General features: G+C 42.8%; 1 protein-coding gene and 1 pseudogene across 5 annotated transcripts in view; one reads left to right on the top strand and one right to left on the bottom strand.

Moving 5' to 3' along the window:
* LOC129030225 (E3 SUMO-protein ligase RanBP2) overlaps positions 1-12,564 on the bottom strand; it is a 63,829-nt gene extending 51,265 nt beyond the window's left edge. For 2 of the 5 annotated variants that reach the window (XM_054475316.2, XM_054475317.2), the window contains exons 1-4: positions 12,310-12,524; positions 3,617-3,684; positions 1,913-2,024; positions 1,328-1,480 (exon numbers count right to left, since the gene is read on the bottom strand). In XM_054475316.2, the coding sequence (XP_054331291.1) occupies positions 1,328-1,480; positions 1,913-2,024; positions 3,617-3,684; positions 12,310-12,381 (405 nt within the window). In that variant the 5' untranslated portion in view covers positions 12,382-12,524. Of the gene's footprint in view, positions 1-1,327; positions 1,481-1,912; positions 2,025-3,616; positions 3,685-12,309 lie in introns of all 5 variants that reach the window. The other 3 variants (XM_054475313.2, XM_054475314.2, XM_054475315.2) reach the window with 3 other exon arrangements.
* Positions 12,565-18,592: 6,028 nt separating this feature from the next.
* On the top strand, positions 18,593-19,263 carry LOC129030222 (large ribosomal subunit protein uL16-like; annotated as a pseudogene).
* Positions 19,264-20,413: the final 1,150 nt, after the last annotated feature.

The following is a 20,413-nucleotide window of genomic DNA, read 5'->3' as shown; positions in this document are numbered from 1 at the left end:
ATGACATTTACATAACATTTTGAAATCACCAAAGTATAAAGATGGAGAACAGATTAATGGTTGCCAGAGGTCAGGCATAGTGAAGAGAAGTAAGTAGCATGACTACAAAAGGGGCAGCATGAGGAAGATCTCTGTGGTAATAGAGTAGTTCTGTATCTTGACGGCAGTGGTGGTATGAATCTACACGTGATAAAATGAAAGAAAACTATACATACACATTGTACCAATGTCAAAATTCCTGATTTTGATATTGTGCTTTGGTCGGGTTAAACAGGTTGAGCATCCCTTATCCAAAATGCTTGAGACCAGAAGTATTTCAGATTTTGAATTTTTTCAGACTTTGGAATATTTGCAGGATACTTAGCAGGTAGAGCATCCCAAATCTGAAAATCTGAAATCCAAAATTTTCCAATGAGCATTTCCTTTGAGCACCATGTCAGTGCTCAAAACATTTCAGATTTTGGAGCATTTAGGATTTCGGATTTTAAATGCTCAACCTGTATAAGCATTGGGGAAAAATGAAGTAGCATATAGGATCTTTCTGTACAATCTTTGCAACTTCCTGTGCAAAAAAATCTGTAATTATTTCAAAATTAAAATTTTTTAAATTTCTATCAGAAACATATATAATGGGGGTAGGAGGAGGCTAAAGGCAAATATGCATTTATAATTTAATATTGTACATACACAATAAAGTATACATTAATATATAAAACATTACAATATATATTTTAAATGTTTGCCAAACATATTTGTGTAGATTTTCTCCAGAACAGTTACTTAGTAAACTATATTTTACTCTATAAAGAATATCAGGACCAGTCAACACACTAGCAAGAACTTCCTACCATTTTTAGTAACTACATCTTATATACTAGAGAAACCACCTTTTATCTTTTGCTTGAAAACCTTACTATCTCAAAATACAATCCCTTCTACTTTCAGACAATAGTTATTAGAAAACTCTTCTTTAAAATATCCCTAAATTGTCATCCTGTAGGTAATTTTCACTTAAAGAAGCAAAAATTGTATACCAGACAGAACTTAATGTAAATCTTAGCTCTACTTAGTTTACAGCTACTAAACTGTAAAATCCCTAAAATATTAATTATTCCAGAAGGGTAAATGAGATGTCACTTATAAAGTATAACTATGCCTAATAAGACAGTAGATGCTCAGAAAGGTTTTAATACACTTTTTAAAAGAAAAATTTTAAAGGAAACACAAACACCTGGGCTTAAGGTTTGCTATTGAAAAGTAATTTAAACTCCAAATATTAGAAATGGTTATGTCTTAAGTTTTCTCCCTTTATGTTTTGTTTGTTTACCTTTAGTTTATAAACTGCAGGACTTCCTGGGAAAAGTTTAGCTGCTCTTTCAACCCAGTATTTTGCTCTTCCATCAGTAACATCATTTTTACAAAGCAATTCTGCAATCTTCAACACAAGATCTTTTTGTGTTGGGTTTAATTCCACTGAACGCTAATATCAGAAAAGAAATTAAAGATTAGTAAATAAATTGTATGTATGTATATAGGAATATATATACTTTTAAAGGTTAAAAAATTATCACTCCAACCCTTAAAAAATTCTACTTCTAGAGAAAACATGTTACTTCAAAGGTGTTAAAATAAAAGTGTCTTGGAATTTTCTGGAAATGAATCAAATAAAAATTATATTTGTGTCATTTGAATGCAAAAAACACAAAAGAACACCATTTCTGACCGTGTTAGACTTACAATTTATAGGTGTTAAACAATTCTAAATCTGTTCCAAGCTGTGTCACGTAATTGCACTATGATACCAATGCCTGTTTTATGATATTCATAAAATATATTTGACTTACTTATATAAATTTCTCTGGGCATCATGTGTTTGGCCATGCAAAGGCTATATTTGAATCCTATAACTTACCCGGTAACATTCAACGGCTTTGTCTGTGTTTTCTTCCAATTCATAAAGAAGACCCAGAAATCTATGAGCTTTGGGATCCCTCTCTTGCACATTAATGTAAGTACATATGTATCTGTTTTTTAAAAGTAATACAAAAGTAAATTAAACTTAGAACTGTACTTTTAAATGCTAACCGAAGAATACATCTTAAACCAAAGCAACCACTAAACTCATTTATATTGTTACTCAAAACTACCACTATTTATGCAGATAACTCAAAAGTATTCATAGAAAGAAATGGGTAATACTTAAAAACACGTACATAGAGTTGACCACATACTCATTTTACCATTAAATGTCACATTTACCAAATTTTTCTCCAGTGTTATCCACACATAAGAAATGAACATATAAATTGCTTTTTCTTCCTGATCACATTTTAATAAAGCACTAACAGTTTTGCAAATAAATTAGAAGTGATTATAGTAAACATTTTTAAAGTTGTCATAATGCAAAATACTAAACAGCAACAATTTCCCAAACAAAGGGAAATACATTTACCCTTTAAGCAAGAAAGTAATTTCTAACAGTACTATATCCAGCTAAAATCGAACAGAAGAAAAATTACTAATTACAGTACCAAATACAGGAAATTTCCATTTCTCAAATCAAGTAACAACTAAAATAAGTAAATATCCTCTAGGTTCCTTGACAGTATTATGATCAGAGAAATTAGGCCAGACCTAAACTAAGGGATTAAAGTCTCACAGTAAAAAGGTACAAGAGTTAACAGTCACAGTGCTGCTAGTTACATAATTTATGTACCACCATTTTCCTTTCTTACCAGCATTTCCATCTTCCTTTGGATGCCTTTAAAAGCCTGCCTCCCAGCTGGAAGCAGTAACACACACCTGTAGTCCCAACACTATGGGAGGCCAAGGCACGCAGACTGCTGTGCTCAGAAGTTCAAGACTAGCCTGGGCAACATAGTGACACCTGTCTCTACCAAAAAATGCAAACCTTAGCCAGGTGTGGTGGTACGCATCTGTATCCCCAGCTACTTGGGGTGCTGAGGTGGGAAGATCTCTTGAGCCCAGAAGGCAGAGGTTACAGTGAGCAAAGATGGAGTCAGCTGCTGCACTCCAGCCTGAGCAAGAGACAGATACTGCCTTAAAAAAAAAAAAAAAAAAAAAAAAAAAAAGCCTGCCTCCCTCTTAATTTCCTGCTTTAATCCACTCCAAGTCAGGAAATCAGAATCACCAAGCTTCTTATCCCTAGGATAGAGCCTTAGAGCATCACATATTGTGTCAATTAAAGATCTTTTATACAAAAGCTATTCTCCTGCCTTACACTTACAGTTTAATTTTTTATTCATTGCTATTTTCCATCTGATTAAGGTATCAGATATTTAACCAAAAACAAATTAAGATATAGGCATGGTCCTCTTTTACTCCAACAGACAACAATTTTTAGAAAAAGTGTTTTAAGCCAAACAATTTCTTGCCCTTGGTATAAACAAGCAGCAGCATGCAGAAAACACTAATTACAGTTTCAATCTCAATGGAATCTAGGCTGGTCCTTAGCATCAGTCTGAGTGATAAATCCCTTATTCCAGAATACACTTAGGAAGAACTACTAAGAACATATTTTTACCTATTTCAAAGAAGAAAATGAGAAAAGGCATTGATTTTTAAAAAACGAATACATGTTACAGTTTGTACTTACTTTTTAGCAAGATCATATTCTTTAGCTTCATAATACAGCTTTGCAAAATAGAATCCTTTCATTGACTTCTAAAAAAAAATTAAAAGTTGTTTTACTTTTCATACAGAAATATTTTCCAACATTTTTTCAAAAGCAGTAAAAACCTGTCCTAAGTTTATGTTCAAATACACCATTTTCATTCACTTAAAAGTTTTTTTTAAAGCCTGACAAATGCATAATTCCATGTTTTATAATTTCCTATCACAAAACAAAAAATAGAGCTGGGTGCAGTGGCTCACACCTGTAATCCCAGCACTTTGGGAGGCCGAAGTGGGCGGATCACCTGAGGTCAGGAATTTGAGACCAGCCTGGCTAACATGGTGAAACCCCGTCTCCACAAAAATACAAAAATTAGCCAGGCATAATGGTGGGTGCCTGTAATCCCAGCTACTCGGGAGGCTAAGCCACGAGAATCAGTTGAACCCAGGAGGTGGAGGTTGCAGTGAGCCAGAGGTTGCAGTGAGCTGAGATCGTGCCATTGCACTCCACCCTGGGCGACAGAGCGAGACTCCATCTCCCAAACATCATCATCAGCATCATCATCATCATCATCATTAAGCTGGGTGCAGTTGGTAACACCTTTAATTCTATTTAATTCTAGCACTTTCAGAGACCAAGGTGGGAGGCTAGCTTTGAGGCCAAGAGTTTGAAACCAGCCTGTGCAACACAACAAGACCCTGTCTCCAGGGGGAAAAAAATAGCCAGGCATAGTGGAGCATGCCTGTGTTCCTAGCTACTCAGGAGGCCAAGGAAGGAGAATCACTTGAGCCCAGGAGGTTGACACTGCTGTGAGTTATGACTGTGACACTGCACTTCAGCCTGGGTGACACAGGGAGATCCTGTCTCTAAATAATAAATACATACATACAAAAAATAAATTCAAGAAAGCAAGACAAGCAGACAACAGAAGTTAAGAATTTTCATCAGCCTTGGAAATCTTGGAAACCCTGTGGTACCACTCTCTCACTTAACAAACAAAAGAAACCAGCTTTCTTTGGGGAGGAAAGGTATTCCAGAAATCTCTTCTCCTACCATGTGTAAGCCTCTATGGGAAAGAATAAGTAAGTACTTGGGATCTATTAAGGCACTGAGGATTCCCTGGTCCATGTACTGTTCTCTCTACAGATCAGATCAGTATTTTACAGTCAAGGAGTCAAAAAGGCAGAAATAAATAATGAATTCTTCAAGTAATAAACAAGGGCCACAGCCTGGCTCCTTGGTTCATAAACTCCAAAGTCCAAAATGCTGATGCACACCAGGCTGGGTGCGGTGGCTCACACCTGTAATCCCAGCACTTTCGGAGACTGAGGCGGGCGGATCACTTGAAGCCAAGAGTTCGAAACCAGCCTGGCCAACATGCAGAAACCTCCTTTCTACTAAAAATACAAAAATTAGCTGGGCATGGTGGCACATGCTTGTAATCCCCGCTGCTTGGGAGGCTGAGGCAAAGAATCACTTAAACCCGGGAGGCAGAGACTGCAGTGGGCCAAGATCGCACCACTGCACTCCAGCCTGGGCAACAGAATGATTCCATCTCAAAAAAAAAAAAAAAAAAAAAAAAAAATGCTGATACAACCAGAGTATGTTCCATCCATGTGATAAAGAGTATACAGCTACTCAAACATCTTATTTTTGAAATTCCAAGACCCCAGTGAATGTCCAAAACGATGAATAGTACCAAACCAGGTTGCCATCAATCGAAACATGTTTTCTGTTAGTGTCCTCCACCCACAAATTTAATGTCTTGTCCATCTTAACTAAGCACTTATCACACACTGTGGCTGTAACTTTTACAGTTTGGGGTGTCACAACAAAACTAGCACAAATTTCTTTTTCCTTCTTCACAATTTCATGGACAAAAAGATTTGTTCTTACCATAGATCTTAGCAACCCCAGTATATGATCTTTTTTCTTTCCTAAGTCAAAAACTCACCTTTTCACTTAAAGGAAGCACTGTATGGCTTCTCTCTGGCATATGTGAATTGCCAGCATCGCTACTCTTGCTCTTTGGTGCCATTTTAAATAAAATAAGGGTTACTTGAACACAAGCACTGCAATACTCCAACAGTTGATCTGATAACTGAGATGGCTAGTATGTAACTAGCACATACAGCATGAATATGTTGGACAAAGGGATGATTCGTGTCCTGGGTAGGACGGAGCAGGAAGCTGTGAGATTTTTATCATGTTATTCAGAACTGTTTGCAACTTAAAACTCACGAAATGTTTATTTATATAATCTTCCATTCAATATTTCTGAACCACGGGTGACACAGGTAAGTAAAACCACATAATGCAATACTGTGGATAAGAAGGGACTACTGTACCAGCAACGAACAATCAGAAAAGGAAATTAAGAAAGCAATTCCATTTACAATCATATCTAAAAGAAAAAAATGCCTGGGAATAAATGTAAACAAGGAGGTGAGAGACTTGTATGCTTAAATTACAAAACGTTGCTCAATGCCAGGCTAACACCTGCAATCCCAGCACTGGCGAAAGAGCAAGACTCCGTCTCAAAAAAAAAAAGAACTATAGCAATCTTAACAAAAATAATACACAACAGTCAGGACAGCACGTAAAGGAACAAGGCTTGTTCCCCCGTTCTTTTTTTTTTTTTGAGATGGAATCTTGCTCTGTCGCCAGGCTGGAGTGCAGTGGCTCGATCTCTGCTCACTGCAACCTCTGCCTCCCGGGTACAAGCTGGGACTACAGGCACACGCCATCATGCCCAGCTAATTTTTAGAGATGGGGTTTCACCATGTTGGCCAAGATGGTCTCGATCTCTCGACCTTGTGATCTGACTTCCTCCGCCTCCCAAAGTGCTGGGATTACAGGCGTCAGCCACCGAGCCCGGCCAGTTCCTCCTTTTCAAAATGAAGAAATAGATTCAAGGTACAATGCCAAAACATAATAGAAAAATAATTCCATTACCTTCTTTGCTTCCAACTATATTACTAAAGTAGACAATCTTAAGATAATTAAACAACTTTACAAATTATTCTTCTATATGATCTTTTGCCTCTAACCTGATCACTTTACAAGGGAACTGAAGCTCAAGCAGGTAAATGCCTTGTTTAAAGATATACAGCTAGGAAGGAGCACAGCCCATGTTATGTAAACAGGACAATATCTGATTCAAGCAGTACTTCTTTACATGACAGCAGATGTCACTATAAGCAAATACCTGAATTCACTTAAGCTGCCAAATATCAAGAACTGATGTAGGGCTGAAAACAGGAACAGTAAGACCCTAAGAGATGCCACATCATCTCTATCTTGCACAGTAAGATAGAGATGTAATTGTAATTGTTCAAAACTTAATATTTGTGGCCTACTTTTTCATTATGCAGTTCTAAGTTTCTTTTTTTTTTTTTTTTTTAATTCAGACGGAGTCTCGCTCTGTCGCCCATCTTGCACAGTCAAATGAATCTCCCTCCCCCTAAAATCCTCCAAAAAAGCTGCTGTTCTCAATAAACCCATCTGATCAGCTCCAAATCTGTGGAGTCCCAACAAGGGTGAAGGCCGTGATTATACAGGACAATGAGGAAAATTCTAGATACTGAACCATGAGTTCCCCAATCTTCTTCCCCTGGAACATAAGAGTAAGGAAATCTCTCAAAAGGCAGAACAAACAAAAGAGGAGAATAAGAGAAAAATTAGAGAAACTCCAGCTTTCAGGTAAACATCATTAAAAAAAGGGTAAGAAATGGTCAAAGAAATAATACAAGAAATGCTACAGAACTGAAAGAAATGAGTATCCCAATTGAAAGGACACTTCCAGAAAACCTTTAAGTTACCAAGAACAAGAATCTCATCGGACTCCTAACAACAGAAGTTCTAGAAAATGGAGCAATGCTTTCAAAATTGCGAAAAAAATTATTTCAAACTCAGAATTCGATAACCAAATGATCAACTGAATTAAGTAAAGATGTTTTACAGACATACCATTAGTTTCAAGACCAGCCTGACCAACATGGTGAAATCCCATCTCCACTAAAAATAGAAAAAATTAGCCGGGCGTGGTGGCACACACCTGTTATCCCGCTACTCGGGAGGCTGAGACAGGAGAATCGCTTGAACCCGGGAGGCGGAGGCTGCAGTGAGCTGAGACCATGCCACTGCACTCCAGCCTGGGCAACAAAGCAAGACTGTGTCCCAAAACAAAAACAAACAAACAAAAAAACCTCTCATCCACTTTTCCTCAAAGCAAGTGAGACTATGCTACACCAAAACAAAGAAAGTACATCAAGAGGACATGAGATACAAGAAACAAAGGGTCTAACTCAGAAAAAAAGATGAAGGGAATTCTCAAACTGATGATAAAGGGAAGTCTCAAGAGCACAGCTGTGTAGCAAAGAGGAAGAAAAACCAATCCGGGTTGGAGAAGTCAGTTAGTAAGGGTATTCCAGGCAGACAGACAATCAGTCAATCAACCAACCAATCAATCAATGTTTTAAGCTGAAATTGATGAGATTATGTGACCAGTTTGACCACATTTGAGGGTTTAAATTGCTGAGTTTAAGTAAACAAGTAGTAACACAACATACAAGCAAACCAAAAAATAAAGCAATTATTCAGTCCAGGAAAAACAAAACTGCACAACAAGGGCAATTCAAATGCAAAAATATTTACCTTATATTTATATAAATGTTAAATATTCATTTAAACAAAAACTGCAATAACAGTACTGAAAGAATGAGGGGCAAACCTAAGTGTCTGAGGACAGTTTTGGAGGAGCATAATAGCCAGTACAGAATGTCTAAAATGGGGCCGGGCGCGGTGGCTCACGCCTGTAATCCTGGCACTTTGGGAGGCTGAGGCGGGTGGATCATGAGGTCAGGAGATTGAAACTATCCTGGCTAACACGGTGAAACCCCGTCTCTACTAAAAATACTAAAAAATTAGCCAGGTGTTGTGGCAGGTGCCCATAGTGCCAGCTACAGGCTGGGGCAGGAGAATGGCGTGAACCCGGGAGGCAGAGTTTGCAGTGAGCCGAGATCGCGCCACTGCACTCCAGCCTGCGGGATAAAGCGAGACTCCGTCTCAAAAAAAAAAAAAAAAAAGAAAATGTCTAAAATGGGAGAAAGGGAATTAAAAATAACAAAAGTATATATGTGTGTTACTCAGAAGTATGAAGTATAGATGTAAAGGGCAGAAAAAACAACTAACAGCTGTCAAAGGTGCCTGCCTGTAGTCCTAAGTACTCAGGAAACAGAGGTAGGAGGATCATTTATGCCCAAAAATTTGATGCCAGCCTGGGCAACACAGCAAGACCCTATTCTAAAAAAATAAAAATAAAAATAAGAGCTGTCAAGTAGCCTTTGAGAAGTAGGAATCAGCTGCAGAATAAGAAACCAACTTGACAGAACATAGAAAAACTAAACAGAAGCCATCTGGAAAAAGAAAAACTAGAGAAAGAATTATTTTTTTTCCTTTTTTTCTTTTTTTGGAGACAGAGTCTCGCTCTGTCACACAGGCTGGAGTGCAGTGGCGCAATCTCTGCTCACCACAACCTCTGCCTCCAGGGTTCAAGCAATTCTCCTGTCTCAGCCTACCGAGTAGGTGGGACTACAGGTGCCTGCCACCACGCCCGGCTCATTTTTGTATTTTTAATAGAGACGGATTTTCACCATATTGGTCAAGCTGGTCTCTCGGCCTCCCGAAGTGCTCGGATTACAGACGAAGAATATTTTTAAGAAGGGCAAAAGCACATGTGAGGGAGAAAAAAAATGGCAAAACAAGAGGAGACTAACAAATAAAAGCACAGTGGAAGACTAGAAAGATATAATATACAGACGCATCATCACACTCCAAAACTCAGACATTCTAGAAAGCATGGTCGGTTCACAGATGGCCAGCCTCTGCCAAACTGGGGGAGAATACTAACCTCTTTATATTCTTCACAGCCACTGCCTCTTCTCCCTCCATTCTTTACCTTCTATCCAAAGCACCCTGTTTTGTCATTTCACTCAAACCTAACTTTACAGAATAGCTTCACATGTTCCAAAGTTACTCACTAGTTAATCCATATTCCACTGAAATCCCCAGGTTCTAATGTAAATGACTTTCAATTTGGGAAAAAAAAAAAAGACTCTGTAAGTGTAAGAGAGGTGGTCATAATAACCAATCCTCAAAATTTTGCCACCACTCCACTTTATTTAATGGAAAAGTTATGTAGTTGAAAGAACATTCTAATTTCCGTCTAGACCAGTGGTTTTTAATCTTTTGGAAGCCAAGGTCCCCACTAAGAATCTCAGAAAGGCTTTTTTTTTTTTTTTAAGCTTGTTTAAAAAAAATAAATCAGGCTGAGCAGAGTGGCTCACACCTGTAATCTCAGCACTTGGGGCCAAGGCGGGAGGATCACTTGAGCCCAGGAGTTGGAGACCAGCCTGGGTAACATGGTAAGACCCCGTCTCTACATTAAAGAAAAAAGCCGGGCATGGTGGCGCATGCCTGTAGCTGGCATGCCTGTAGTCTCAGCTACCCAGGTGGCTAAGGTGGGAGGATGGATTGAGCCCAGGATGTCAACGCTGCAGTGAGCCACGATCCCGCCACAGCACTCCAGCCTGGGAGACAGAAAGAAACCTTGTCTCAAAAATAAAATAATGGCCGGTGCAGTGGCTCACGCCTGTAATCCCAACACTTCGAGAAGTGGAGGCAGGGAAATCACTTGAGCCCAGGAGTTCAAGAACAGCCTGGGCAACATGGTGAAACCCAGTCTCTACCAAAAATACAAAACAAAACAAAACAGCGGGTGTGGTGGGTATACCTGTGGTCCCAACTACTCGGGAGACTGAGGTGGGAGGATCGCTTGCGCTCGGGAGGCGGAAGTTGCAGTGAGTCGAGATAGCGCCACTGCATCCAGCTGGGTGACAGAATGAGACCCCAACTCAAAAAAAAAAAAAACACAAAAATTAAAGTCTTTAATTTCAGGAGTTACAGGAACCCTCAATTAAGGTCTGTTTTAGACTCTATCATCACATTCATATTTATACTATGCTAGCAGTTTGAAATTACAATGTACAAGTAGATATCTATCCTCCTTCTCTGGAAGAATAGACTGTAACTTACTCCACTGTTTCCAAGAGAAACTAAATCAGACCCACTGCCAAAATTCTGCTGCACTATCTATTTGACCCTGAACAAGTATCTTAAATCTCTACAGGTCTCAATATCCACAGGGTTGCTGGAAACGCAAAATAAGATAACCTATGCTTAGTTATGATAAGAGACACAATTGTGCTACTATTATAATCACGGTCATCCGTGAGCTTCCGGTTTTTTTTTTTTGGAGTCTCCCTCTGTCGCCCAGGCTGGAGGGCAGTAGCGCGATCTCGGCTCACTGGAACCTCCGCCTCCCGGGTTCAAGCGACTCTCCTGCCTCAGGCCTCCCGGGTAGCTGGGACTACAAGCGTGCGCCACCACGCCCGGCTAACTTTTTTTGTATTTTTAGTAGAGACGAGGTTTCAACATGTTAGCCAGGCTGGTCTCGAACTCCTGACCTCAGGCAATCCGCCCTCCTCAGCCTCCCAAAGTGGTGGGATTACAGGTGTGAGCCACTGCGCCCCACCAATATCCTTTTAACATCAACAATAAAAACAGTGACTTGTAGCTAACATTTAGTGCTATGTGTCAAGCACAACCCTAAATGTTTAAAATGGATCATCCTATCAAATTCTATTAATGTTACAACTCCATCTACGGATGAAAAGCGTAACTGGCCCCAAATACCCAGCTTATAAACGACAGTGCTGTGATTATTCAAGCCAAAGCAAACTGACTCAAGATTCTGTGCACATCCACCTTTAATAGCTTCTTCCGTCACTCTTTAGATCCAATTACTAAAGTCTTATTGAATCCCAAAATAGATCACATTATTTACCTGTAAAGAGGAAAAATACCCTAAAAACATTTGTGGAAAAGGTTAAAAATTGTAAGCCATACTAACGATTTGTAAGAACTTTAGAATTTTTTTTTTTTAAGCAAAGGCAGCTACCAAAGTGTTCTGGGGGGAGGCGGAGGGGGGCGAGGGAGGTGAGTATGAGGAGTGGAGTGGAGGTGGACCCTTATAAAGGTACAGCGACAAACACCTCATACTCAAAACAAGGGGATTTCCCGTGTCATTTGCGCCGTCGGGCCATTGCAAACGTCCGCGCTGAGATGCCTACGTTGTCACTCGACACAGCCGCCAAAGCTCACCCCGGAGCTGCGTCAGTCCCCACTGGGTTCCTCCAGGCCAAAGAGGTACGACCTCCGCCGCAGCATATAAAGTAAATGTCCAGGAGATGGGAAGAAACCCGCCGATATAGCACCCGGGTGCCCAAGCCCCCGAGAACTAGGCCGCGCCGGTACTACGCGGCGCGCCATCGGCCAGAAAGCCTGGGCCAGGGCGGGCCCACGAGCGAGCACCCTCGGGAACAAGCCGGGAGAAAGAGGAAGCGCCGGCGCCAACGGTCTCCCGTCCACCGCGGTCCCCCCAGGACTCTCCCTGCCCTTGCAAGCGCCACGCCGCCCACAGGACTGCGCTAGCCGGCCGGTGCCTCAACAGAGCGCGCCAGGGAGCAGCGCCCGTCGGGAGCCATGACGCCTGAGTCCCGCGAGGCCGCCGCTCGGCCAGGTCGAGGCCGGCGGTCTCTTCCAGACTCACTCACCTCTCTCGGCGACGGGGCGGAGCCCTGCACCGAGGCGATGTACCGCTCCACGTCGGCCTTGCTGCGCCTCATCGCGCCGCCAACCTGGCTGCCGAGGCGCGTGAGACCAGCGCTCAGCCCCGCAGCAGTCGCCACTTCCAAGAGGAAAGCGCCTGCAAGTCAGTGACGCAGCGGCGTAGCGGCGGAGACCATTCTGACGCACTTGCGTACTGCGTCCGCACTGTGCGTCACATTGGCGGCGTCGGCGCTCGAGCTGCACTCGGCCGGGCTCGAGCTGCACTCGGCCGGGCTCGAGCTGCACTCGGCCGGGCTCGAGCTGCACTCGGCCGGGCTCGAGCTGCACTCGGCCGGGCTCGAGCTGCACTCGGCCGGGCTCGAGCTGCACTCGGCCGGGCTCGAGCTGCACTCGGCCGGGCTCGAGCTGCACTCGGCCGGGCTCGAGCTGCACTCGGCCGGGCTCGAGCTGCACTCGGCCGGGCTCGAGCTGCACTCGGCCGGGCTCGAGCTGCACTCGGCCGGGCTCGAGCTGCACTCGGCCGGGCTCGAGCTGCACTCGGCCGGGCTCGAGCTGCACTCGGCCGGGCTCGAGCTGCACTCGGCCGGGCTCGAGCTGCACTCGGCTGGGCTCTTGGCAGCGCCCTGGGCTCTGAGGGTGTCTTGGTAAGCCCTGATCAGATTTCGGCCGCCAGCGTCCACAGCCGACAGAGGGAGACTCCGTCTGAATTTAAAAAAAAAAAAAAAAAGAGAGAGATTTAGAACTGCGTAATGAAAAAGTCCACAAATATTTAGTTTTGGACAATTAGAATTTTTTAAACAGTCATCTTTCGGCGGGGGATTGGTTCCAGAACCACCGGCTTATGCCAAAATCCACGCATTCCGCCGGGCGCAGTGACTCACGCCTGTAATCCCAGCACTTTGGGAGGCCAGGCGGGCGGATCACCTGAGGTCAGGAGTTCGAGACCAGCCTGGCCAACATAGCGAAAGCCCATCTCTACTAAAAATACAAAAAATTACCTGGGTGTGGGGGTGGGCCCCTGTAATCCCAGCTACTCGGGAGGCTGAGGCATGAGAATCGCTTGAAACTGAGAGGCGAGGGTTGCAGTGAGCTGAGATCGCGCCACTGCACTCCAGCCTGGGCGAGAGTAAGACTTCCTAAAAAAAAAAAAGAAAGAAATCCTCGCATTCTCAAATCCCGCAGTCAGTCCTGCGGATGGAACACTTAGAGGAAAAGTCAGACCTCTCTATATGCAGGCCCCTCCAACACTGTATTTTCTGTCGGCTTATAAGTGGACCCAGGCCGTTCAAACCCATGTTATTCAAGGGTCAACTGTGTATATAGGAATAGCCATTCGCCTGGCACAGTGGCTCAAGCCGGTAGCCCCAGCACTTTGGGAGGTCGAGGCAGGAGGATCCCTCTAGTCCAGGAGTTCCAGGTTACAATGAACTGTGATAGCGCCACTGCGTTCCATCCTGGGCACCAGAGTGAGACCCTTGTCTCAAAAAAAAAAAAAAAGGAAAAGGAATAGCCCCCCCAAATCTATATATATTTTACTAGCATAATAACAGAACATACCAAAATTTAACAGTAATAATGTCAAGATTTTGAGCGGTCTGTATTTTCCAAATCTTCAAAAATGTCGATTTTGGGAATTTGGATGTTAAAATCTTACTTTTAAAACAAAATTTAACAAAACATTTTTAATAGTGAGAACCTTTTAGATTTTAAAAGCTCACATTTGTGTAAACATTACACAATTAATTATGTGGGCAAATATCAAATGCGTTGACATTTTTAACTGGAAATTTGGGCTATTTTGGTTGTGGATAATTTTTTATCCTTTTTGTTTTTCCATATTTTCTAAATTTTGATATAATGAACAAGTATTGCCTTTCTAAAAACGGAAAAACAGCATTTTGTTTTGTTTCAACCATATTGGATGTGAATAAAAGAAAAGAAAAAGATGATTCTGAGCTTACCAGTGTGTGTGACCCACATTAACAGAAATGACATGTAAAGACAATCTAGTTTGGAGTGGAAAATCCTATTTTAGGTAGTTGATTTCTTTCACTTGAGGTACCATTTATATATCCATGTGGGGACAGCCTAGTAGGAAGATGAAATGGTAGGACAAAGATCTTGATGGAAGTCAGTAGTCGTGGCACAGTTCTGAGGCCCAGCTACTCCAAAGGCAGAGGGGGAAACATCTCTTTAGCCCAGGAGTTGGAGACTGCAATGAGTTATGTTCATGCCTTTGCACTCCAGCCTCTGGAAGAGAGTGAGATTCCTATCTCTAAAATGAAAAGAGGGCCAGGCGCGATGGCTTACGCCTGTAATCCCAGCACACTGGGAGGCCCAGATGGGTGGATTGCTTGAGGCCAGGAGTTCAAGACCAGCCTGGCCAACATGGTGAAACCCCATCTCTACTAAAAATGCAAAAATTAACTGGGTATGGTTGTGCATGCCTGTAATCCCAGCTTCTTTGGATGGCTGAGGCACCAGAATTGCTTGAACCTGGGAGGTGGAGGTTGCAGTGAGCTGAGATCGTGCCAGTGCACTCCAGCCTGGGTGACACAGCAGACTCTATCTCAAAAAATGATAATAATAATATTTAATTAATTTCAAAATAAAAACCAAAAGAGAAGATCTGATGGACTTAGAAGTCATATATCTCAGGTGATAGGTGAAACCACCAGTTTGCCTTGAAAAGTGTGTTGATAACAATAGCCGTAGCTAACAAGTACTTGCTGTGTTCCAAAGCTCTTTTCGTTAGCACTTCATTTGTATTAACTAATTTCATTCTTCCACCAACTTTGTAAGGGTACTGTTATTATCCTCAGTTTTTACCGATAAGGAAACCAAAAAACAGCCAGGCACCATCATGGCTCATGCCTGTAATCCAAAATTTTGGGAGGCTGAGGTGGGAGGATCACTTGAGCCCAGTAGTTCAAGACCAGCCTGGGCAACATAGCAACACCCTGTGCTTACAAAAAAAAAAAGAAATTAAAAACTAGCCAGGCATGGTGGTGCATGCCAGTAGTCCCAGCTATTTGGGAGACTGAAGCAGGAGGATCTCTTGAGGCTGGGTGTTAGAGGCTGCAGTGAGCTATGTTCACTCCACTGCACTCCAGCTTATGTGACAGAGAAAGACCCTGTCTCAAAAAAAAAAAAAAAAAAAAAGGAAACCAAGAGAATGAGCACTGAAGCAACTTGCCCAAACACACTCACCTAGTAAAAATGGTATCATTAATCCATTTATGTTGAATATACTGAAAAGGAGTGCCCAAAGAGAGAGCCTTCTTTTTTTTTTTTTTTGAGAAGGAGTTTCACTCTGTGGTCCAGGCTGGACTGCAGTGGCACAATCTCGGCTCACTGCAACCTCTGCCTCCTAGGTTCAAGCAATTCTTGTGCCTCAGCCTCCTGAGTAGCTGGGATTACGGGTACGTGCCACCCACCTGGCTAATTGGTGTATTTTTAGTAGAGACAGGGTTTCACCATGTTGGACAGGCTGGTCTTGAACTCCTGGCCTCCAGTGATCCATCTGCCTCGGCCTCCCAAAGTGCTTGGATACAGGTGCCCGGCATTCACTGCGCCCAGCATCCAAAGAGAGAATCTTCTTGAGGAACTCAAAAGACTTTTCTCTTTTGGATAAGCAGTTCATATTTCTGCATTTATTAGGGATTTTCACATTTTACTTCATTTTACACTACATTTTTTTTGTTCAGTTGTATAACATTTTCACCAAGGCACTGAAAATTCCATTTGCATTAATGTCCAATGTCATGTATTCCTGCCATGTTGCAAATACAGTTCATTTGTCCAGCTTTATTGAGGTATAATTCACAAATAAAAATTGTATACATTTACTAGGTACAACATGATGTTTTGCTATCCAAGCATACCTCATTTTATTGCACTACATTTTATTGTACTTCACAGATACTATGTTTTTTACAAATTGAAAGTTTGTGCCCACCCCGTGTCAAACAAATCTTTCTGCATCATTTTTCTTTTTTGAGAAAGAGTCTCTCACTCTGCCGCCCAGGGCTGAAGTACAGTGGCACAATCTCAGCTCACTGCAACCTCCTGTGGCAGGCCAGGTCTCACTAATGCAGACTTCCATAACAACTGTTTCAGTAATGACCGAATGAAGTTAAATACTAAAAGCCAGTGCCCTTATACAAAGGCTGCGATGTAACAAAGGGCCATCAAAACTTTTGCCTAGGCCTGTCCTGGGCCTTAAAGCATGACAAAATAATGAAGGTATTCTTTTTTTTTTTTTTTTGAGATGGAGTCTTGCTCTGTCGCCCAGGCTAGAGTGCAGCAGCAGGATCTTGACTCACTGCAACCTCTGCCTCCCAGGTTCAAGTGATTCTCCTGCCTCAGCCTCCTGAGTAGCTGGGATTACAGGCATGCATCACCACGCCCAGCTAATTTTTGTATTTTTAGTAGAGACGGGCTTTCACCATGTTGGCCAGGCTGGTCTCGATCTCTTGACCTCGTGATCCACCCACCTCAGCTTCCCAAAGTGTTTGCATTACAGGCATGAGCCACCGCACCCAGCCCATAACGAAGGAGTTCTCAACAGGACCCATTTAGGATTAAACCAGTTTTATTGTGGGTCTGAAGAAACTCCCCAGGTCTCCACAGACAAGTTTATTGGGGGTCTGAAAGAACTCCCCAAACCTCCGCAATTTAGCGGGAGGCAAGATAAGGGTAATCACTCTCGCACCAAGGGGGAGCTTGCAGTGAGCTGAGATTGTGCCACTACACTCCAGCCTGGGGAATAGAGTGAGACTCCGTCTCAAAAAAAAAAAAAAAAAAAATCACCCCAACATCTAGACCAATTAGATTAAGTAAATTTACTGAGGCTCCAGAGGAAGGTCTTCAGGACTCAGACCTTAGTTATAGATTAAAAGAAGTTAATCACTTACGTCTTTAGATGAATGCACACTTACATGTAGACATATAACTTAGAAGGTATATAAGCTCTGGAAAACTTTATAATTTTGAGTTGGTCTGGCAATAATTTCCAGGCCTTCTTGCTGTAACTGGTTGCAGAAATAAAAACTCTCTTCCTCCCGAGTTCATCTGCATCTCATTATTGGGCCATGAGAAAAAGCAGCCCGACCCTCAGTTTGATTGGGGAACACTCCGTCTCCCAGGTTCAAGTGATTCTCCTGCCTTAGCCTCCCTAGTAGCTGGGATTACAGGTATGTGCCACCAAGCCCACCTAAATTTTTTTGTATTTTTAGTAGAAATGGGGTTTCACCATGTTGGCCAGGCTGGTCTCGAACTCCTGACCTCAAATGATCTGCCTGCCTCAGCCTCCCAAAGTGCTGGGATAACAGGCATGAGCCACCATGCCAGCCTCAGCACCATTTTTCCAACAGCATGTACTCACTTCATGTCTCTGTATTACCTTTTGGTAGTTCTCACAATATTTCAAATTTTTTCATTATTATAATATCTGTTATATTGATCTGTGATCAGTGATCTTTGATGTTACTTATTGTAATTGTTTTGGGGTACCACAAGCCATGCTCATACAAGACAGCAAACTTAACTGATGAATGTGTGTTCTATCTGACTGCTTCACTGACCCACCATTCCCAGTCTCTCTCCCTCTTCTTGGAGTTCCCTGTTCACCTAGACCCAACAATACTGAAATTAGGCCCCTTAATAACCCTACAAGGCCTCTAAGTGTTCACATGAAAGGAAGAGTTGCATGTCTCTCACTTTAAATCAAAGCTAGAAATGATTAAGCTTAGTGAGGAAGGCATATCAAAAGCCAAGATAAGCCAAAAGCTAGGTCATTTTCCCAGAAAAATGATTCCTTCCAAATTCTGCTGCTCATTGACAATGCACTTAGTCACTCAAGAGCTCTGATGGAGATGTACAAGTAGATTAATGTTTTCCTGCCAGCTAACACAATGTCCATTCTGCAGCCCATGGATCATGGAGCAATCTGGACTTTTAAGCTTTTTTTTTTTTTTTTGAGATGAAGTTTCGCTCTTGTCGACCAGCTGGAGTGCAGTGGCGCAATTTTGGCTCACTGCAACCTTCGCCTCCCAGGTTCAAGTGATTCTCCTGCCTCAGCCTCCCGAGTAGCTGGGATTACAGGCGCTCGCCACCACGCCCGGCTAATTTTTGTATTTTTTTTTAGTAGAGATGGGGTTTCACCGTGTTGGCCAGGCTGGTCTCAAACTCCTGACCTCCGGTTTAAGTTTTAAGAAATGCATTGCTCTTTCTCTTAAGCGCGCCACTGAAGATCCTGGTATCACCATGGGCCGCCGCCCCGTCCGTTGTTACCGGTATTGTAAGAACAAGCCGTACCCAAAGCCTCAGTTCTGCGGAGGTGTCCCTGATACCATCATTCTCATCTTTGACCTGGGGCGGAAGAAGGCAAAAGTGGATGAGTTTCCACTCTGCGGCCACATGGTGTCAGGTGAATATGGGCAGCTCTCCTCTGAAGCCCTGGAGGCTGCCTGAATTTGTGCCAATAAGTACATGGTAAAAAGTTGTGGCAAAGACGGCTTTCATATCCGACTGCAGCTCCACCCCTTCCACGTCATCTTCATCAACAAGATGTTGTCCTGTGCTGGGGCTGACAGGCTCCAGGTATGCGAAGCGTCTTTGGAAAGCCCCAGGGCACTGTGGCCAGGGTTCACATTGGCCAAGTTATCATGTCCATCCGCACCAAGCTGCAGAACAAGGAGCATGCGATTGAGGCCCTGCACAGGGCCAAGTTCCAGTTCCCTGGCAGACAGAAGGTCCACATCTCAAAGAAGTGGGGGCTTCATCAAGTTCAATGAGGATGAATTTGAAGACATAGTGGCTGAGAAGCAGCTCATCCCAGATGGCTGTGGGGTCAAATACATCCCTAGTTGTGGTCCTCTGGGCAAGTGGCAGGCCCTGCACTCATGAGGGCTTCCACTGTGCTGCCCCCTCTTAATACTCACCAATAAATCCTACTTCCTGTCCACCTTAAATTTTTTTTAAAAAATGCATTTAGTAATGTCACAGCTGCCATAGATAGTGATTTCTCTGATGGATCTGATCAAAGTAAATCTGGAAAAGATTCACCATTCTAGGTGGCATTTAAAACATTCATGAATAGGCCAGGCATGGTGGCTCATGCCTGTAATCCCAGCACTTTGGGAGGCTGAGGCAGGCGGATCACCTGAGGTCAGGAGTTCAAGACCAGCCTGACCAACATGGTGAAACCCTGTCTCTACTGAAAATACAAAAATTAGTCGGGCATGGTGGCGTTCACCTGTAATCTCAGCTACTCAGGAGGGTGAGGCAGGAAAATCGTGTGAACCCGGGAGGCAGAGGTTGCAGTGAGCTTAGATCACACCACTGCACTGCAGCTTGGGTGACAGCAGGCACGCACCACCATGCCCAGCTAATTTTTGTATTTTTAATACAGATGGAGTTTCACCATGGTGGCCAGGCTGGTCTCAAACTCCTGACCTCAGGTGATCCACCCACCTCAGCCTCCCAAAGTGCTGGGATTACAGGCATGAGCTACTTCGCCTGCCCTATGTTTTGCTTATTAATTCCTTGTCAGATAGATAGTTTGCAGATAATTTCTCCTCTTCTGTGGGCTGCCCTTTCACTTTGTTGATTTTTTTCCTTTGGGGTGCAGGAGCTTTTTAATGTGATCCCATTTGTCCATTTTTGCTTTGCTTGCCTGTGCTTTTGAAGTATTACTCAGGAAATCTTTGCCTAGACCAATGTCCTGAAGAGTTCTCCCAACATTTTCTTGTAGTAACTTCATACTTTGAGGTCTTAATTTTAAGTGTTTAATCCATTTTGATTTGATTTTTGTATATTGTTAGAGAGAAGTTTAGTTTCATTCTTTTGCATATGGATATCCAGTTTTCCCAGCACCATTTATTGAAGAGACCATCCTTTCCCCAATGTATGTTCTTGACACCATTGTTGTAATGAGTCCACTGTACTGTGTGGATTTGTTTCTGGGTTCTCTATTCTGTTCTAGTGGTCTATGCATCTGTTTTTATGCCAGTACCATGCTGTTTGATTGCTATAGCTCTGTAGTATAATTTGAAGTCAGGTAATGCGGTTCTTCCAGTTTTGTTC

Source organism: Pongo pygmaeus, chromosome 12 (genome assembly GCF_028885625.2).
Source record: "Pongo pygmaeus isolate AG05252 chromosome 12, NHGRI_mPonPyg2-v2.0_pri, whole genome shotgun sequence".
In the NCBI taxonomy this organism is placed as follows: Eukaryota; Metazoa; Chordata; class Mammalia; order Primates; family Hominidae; genus Pongo; species Pongo pygmaeus.
This window is presented reverse-complemented; position numbering and strand designations above follow the sequence as displayed.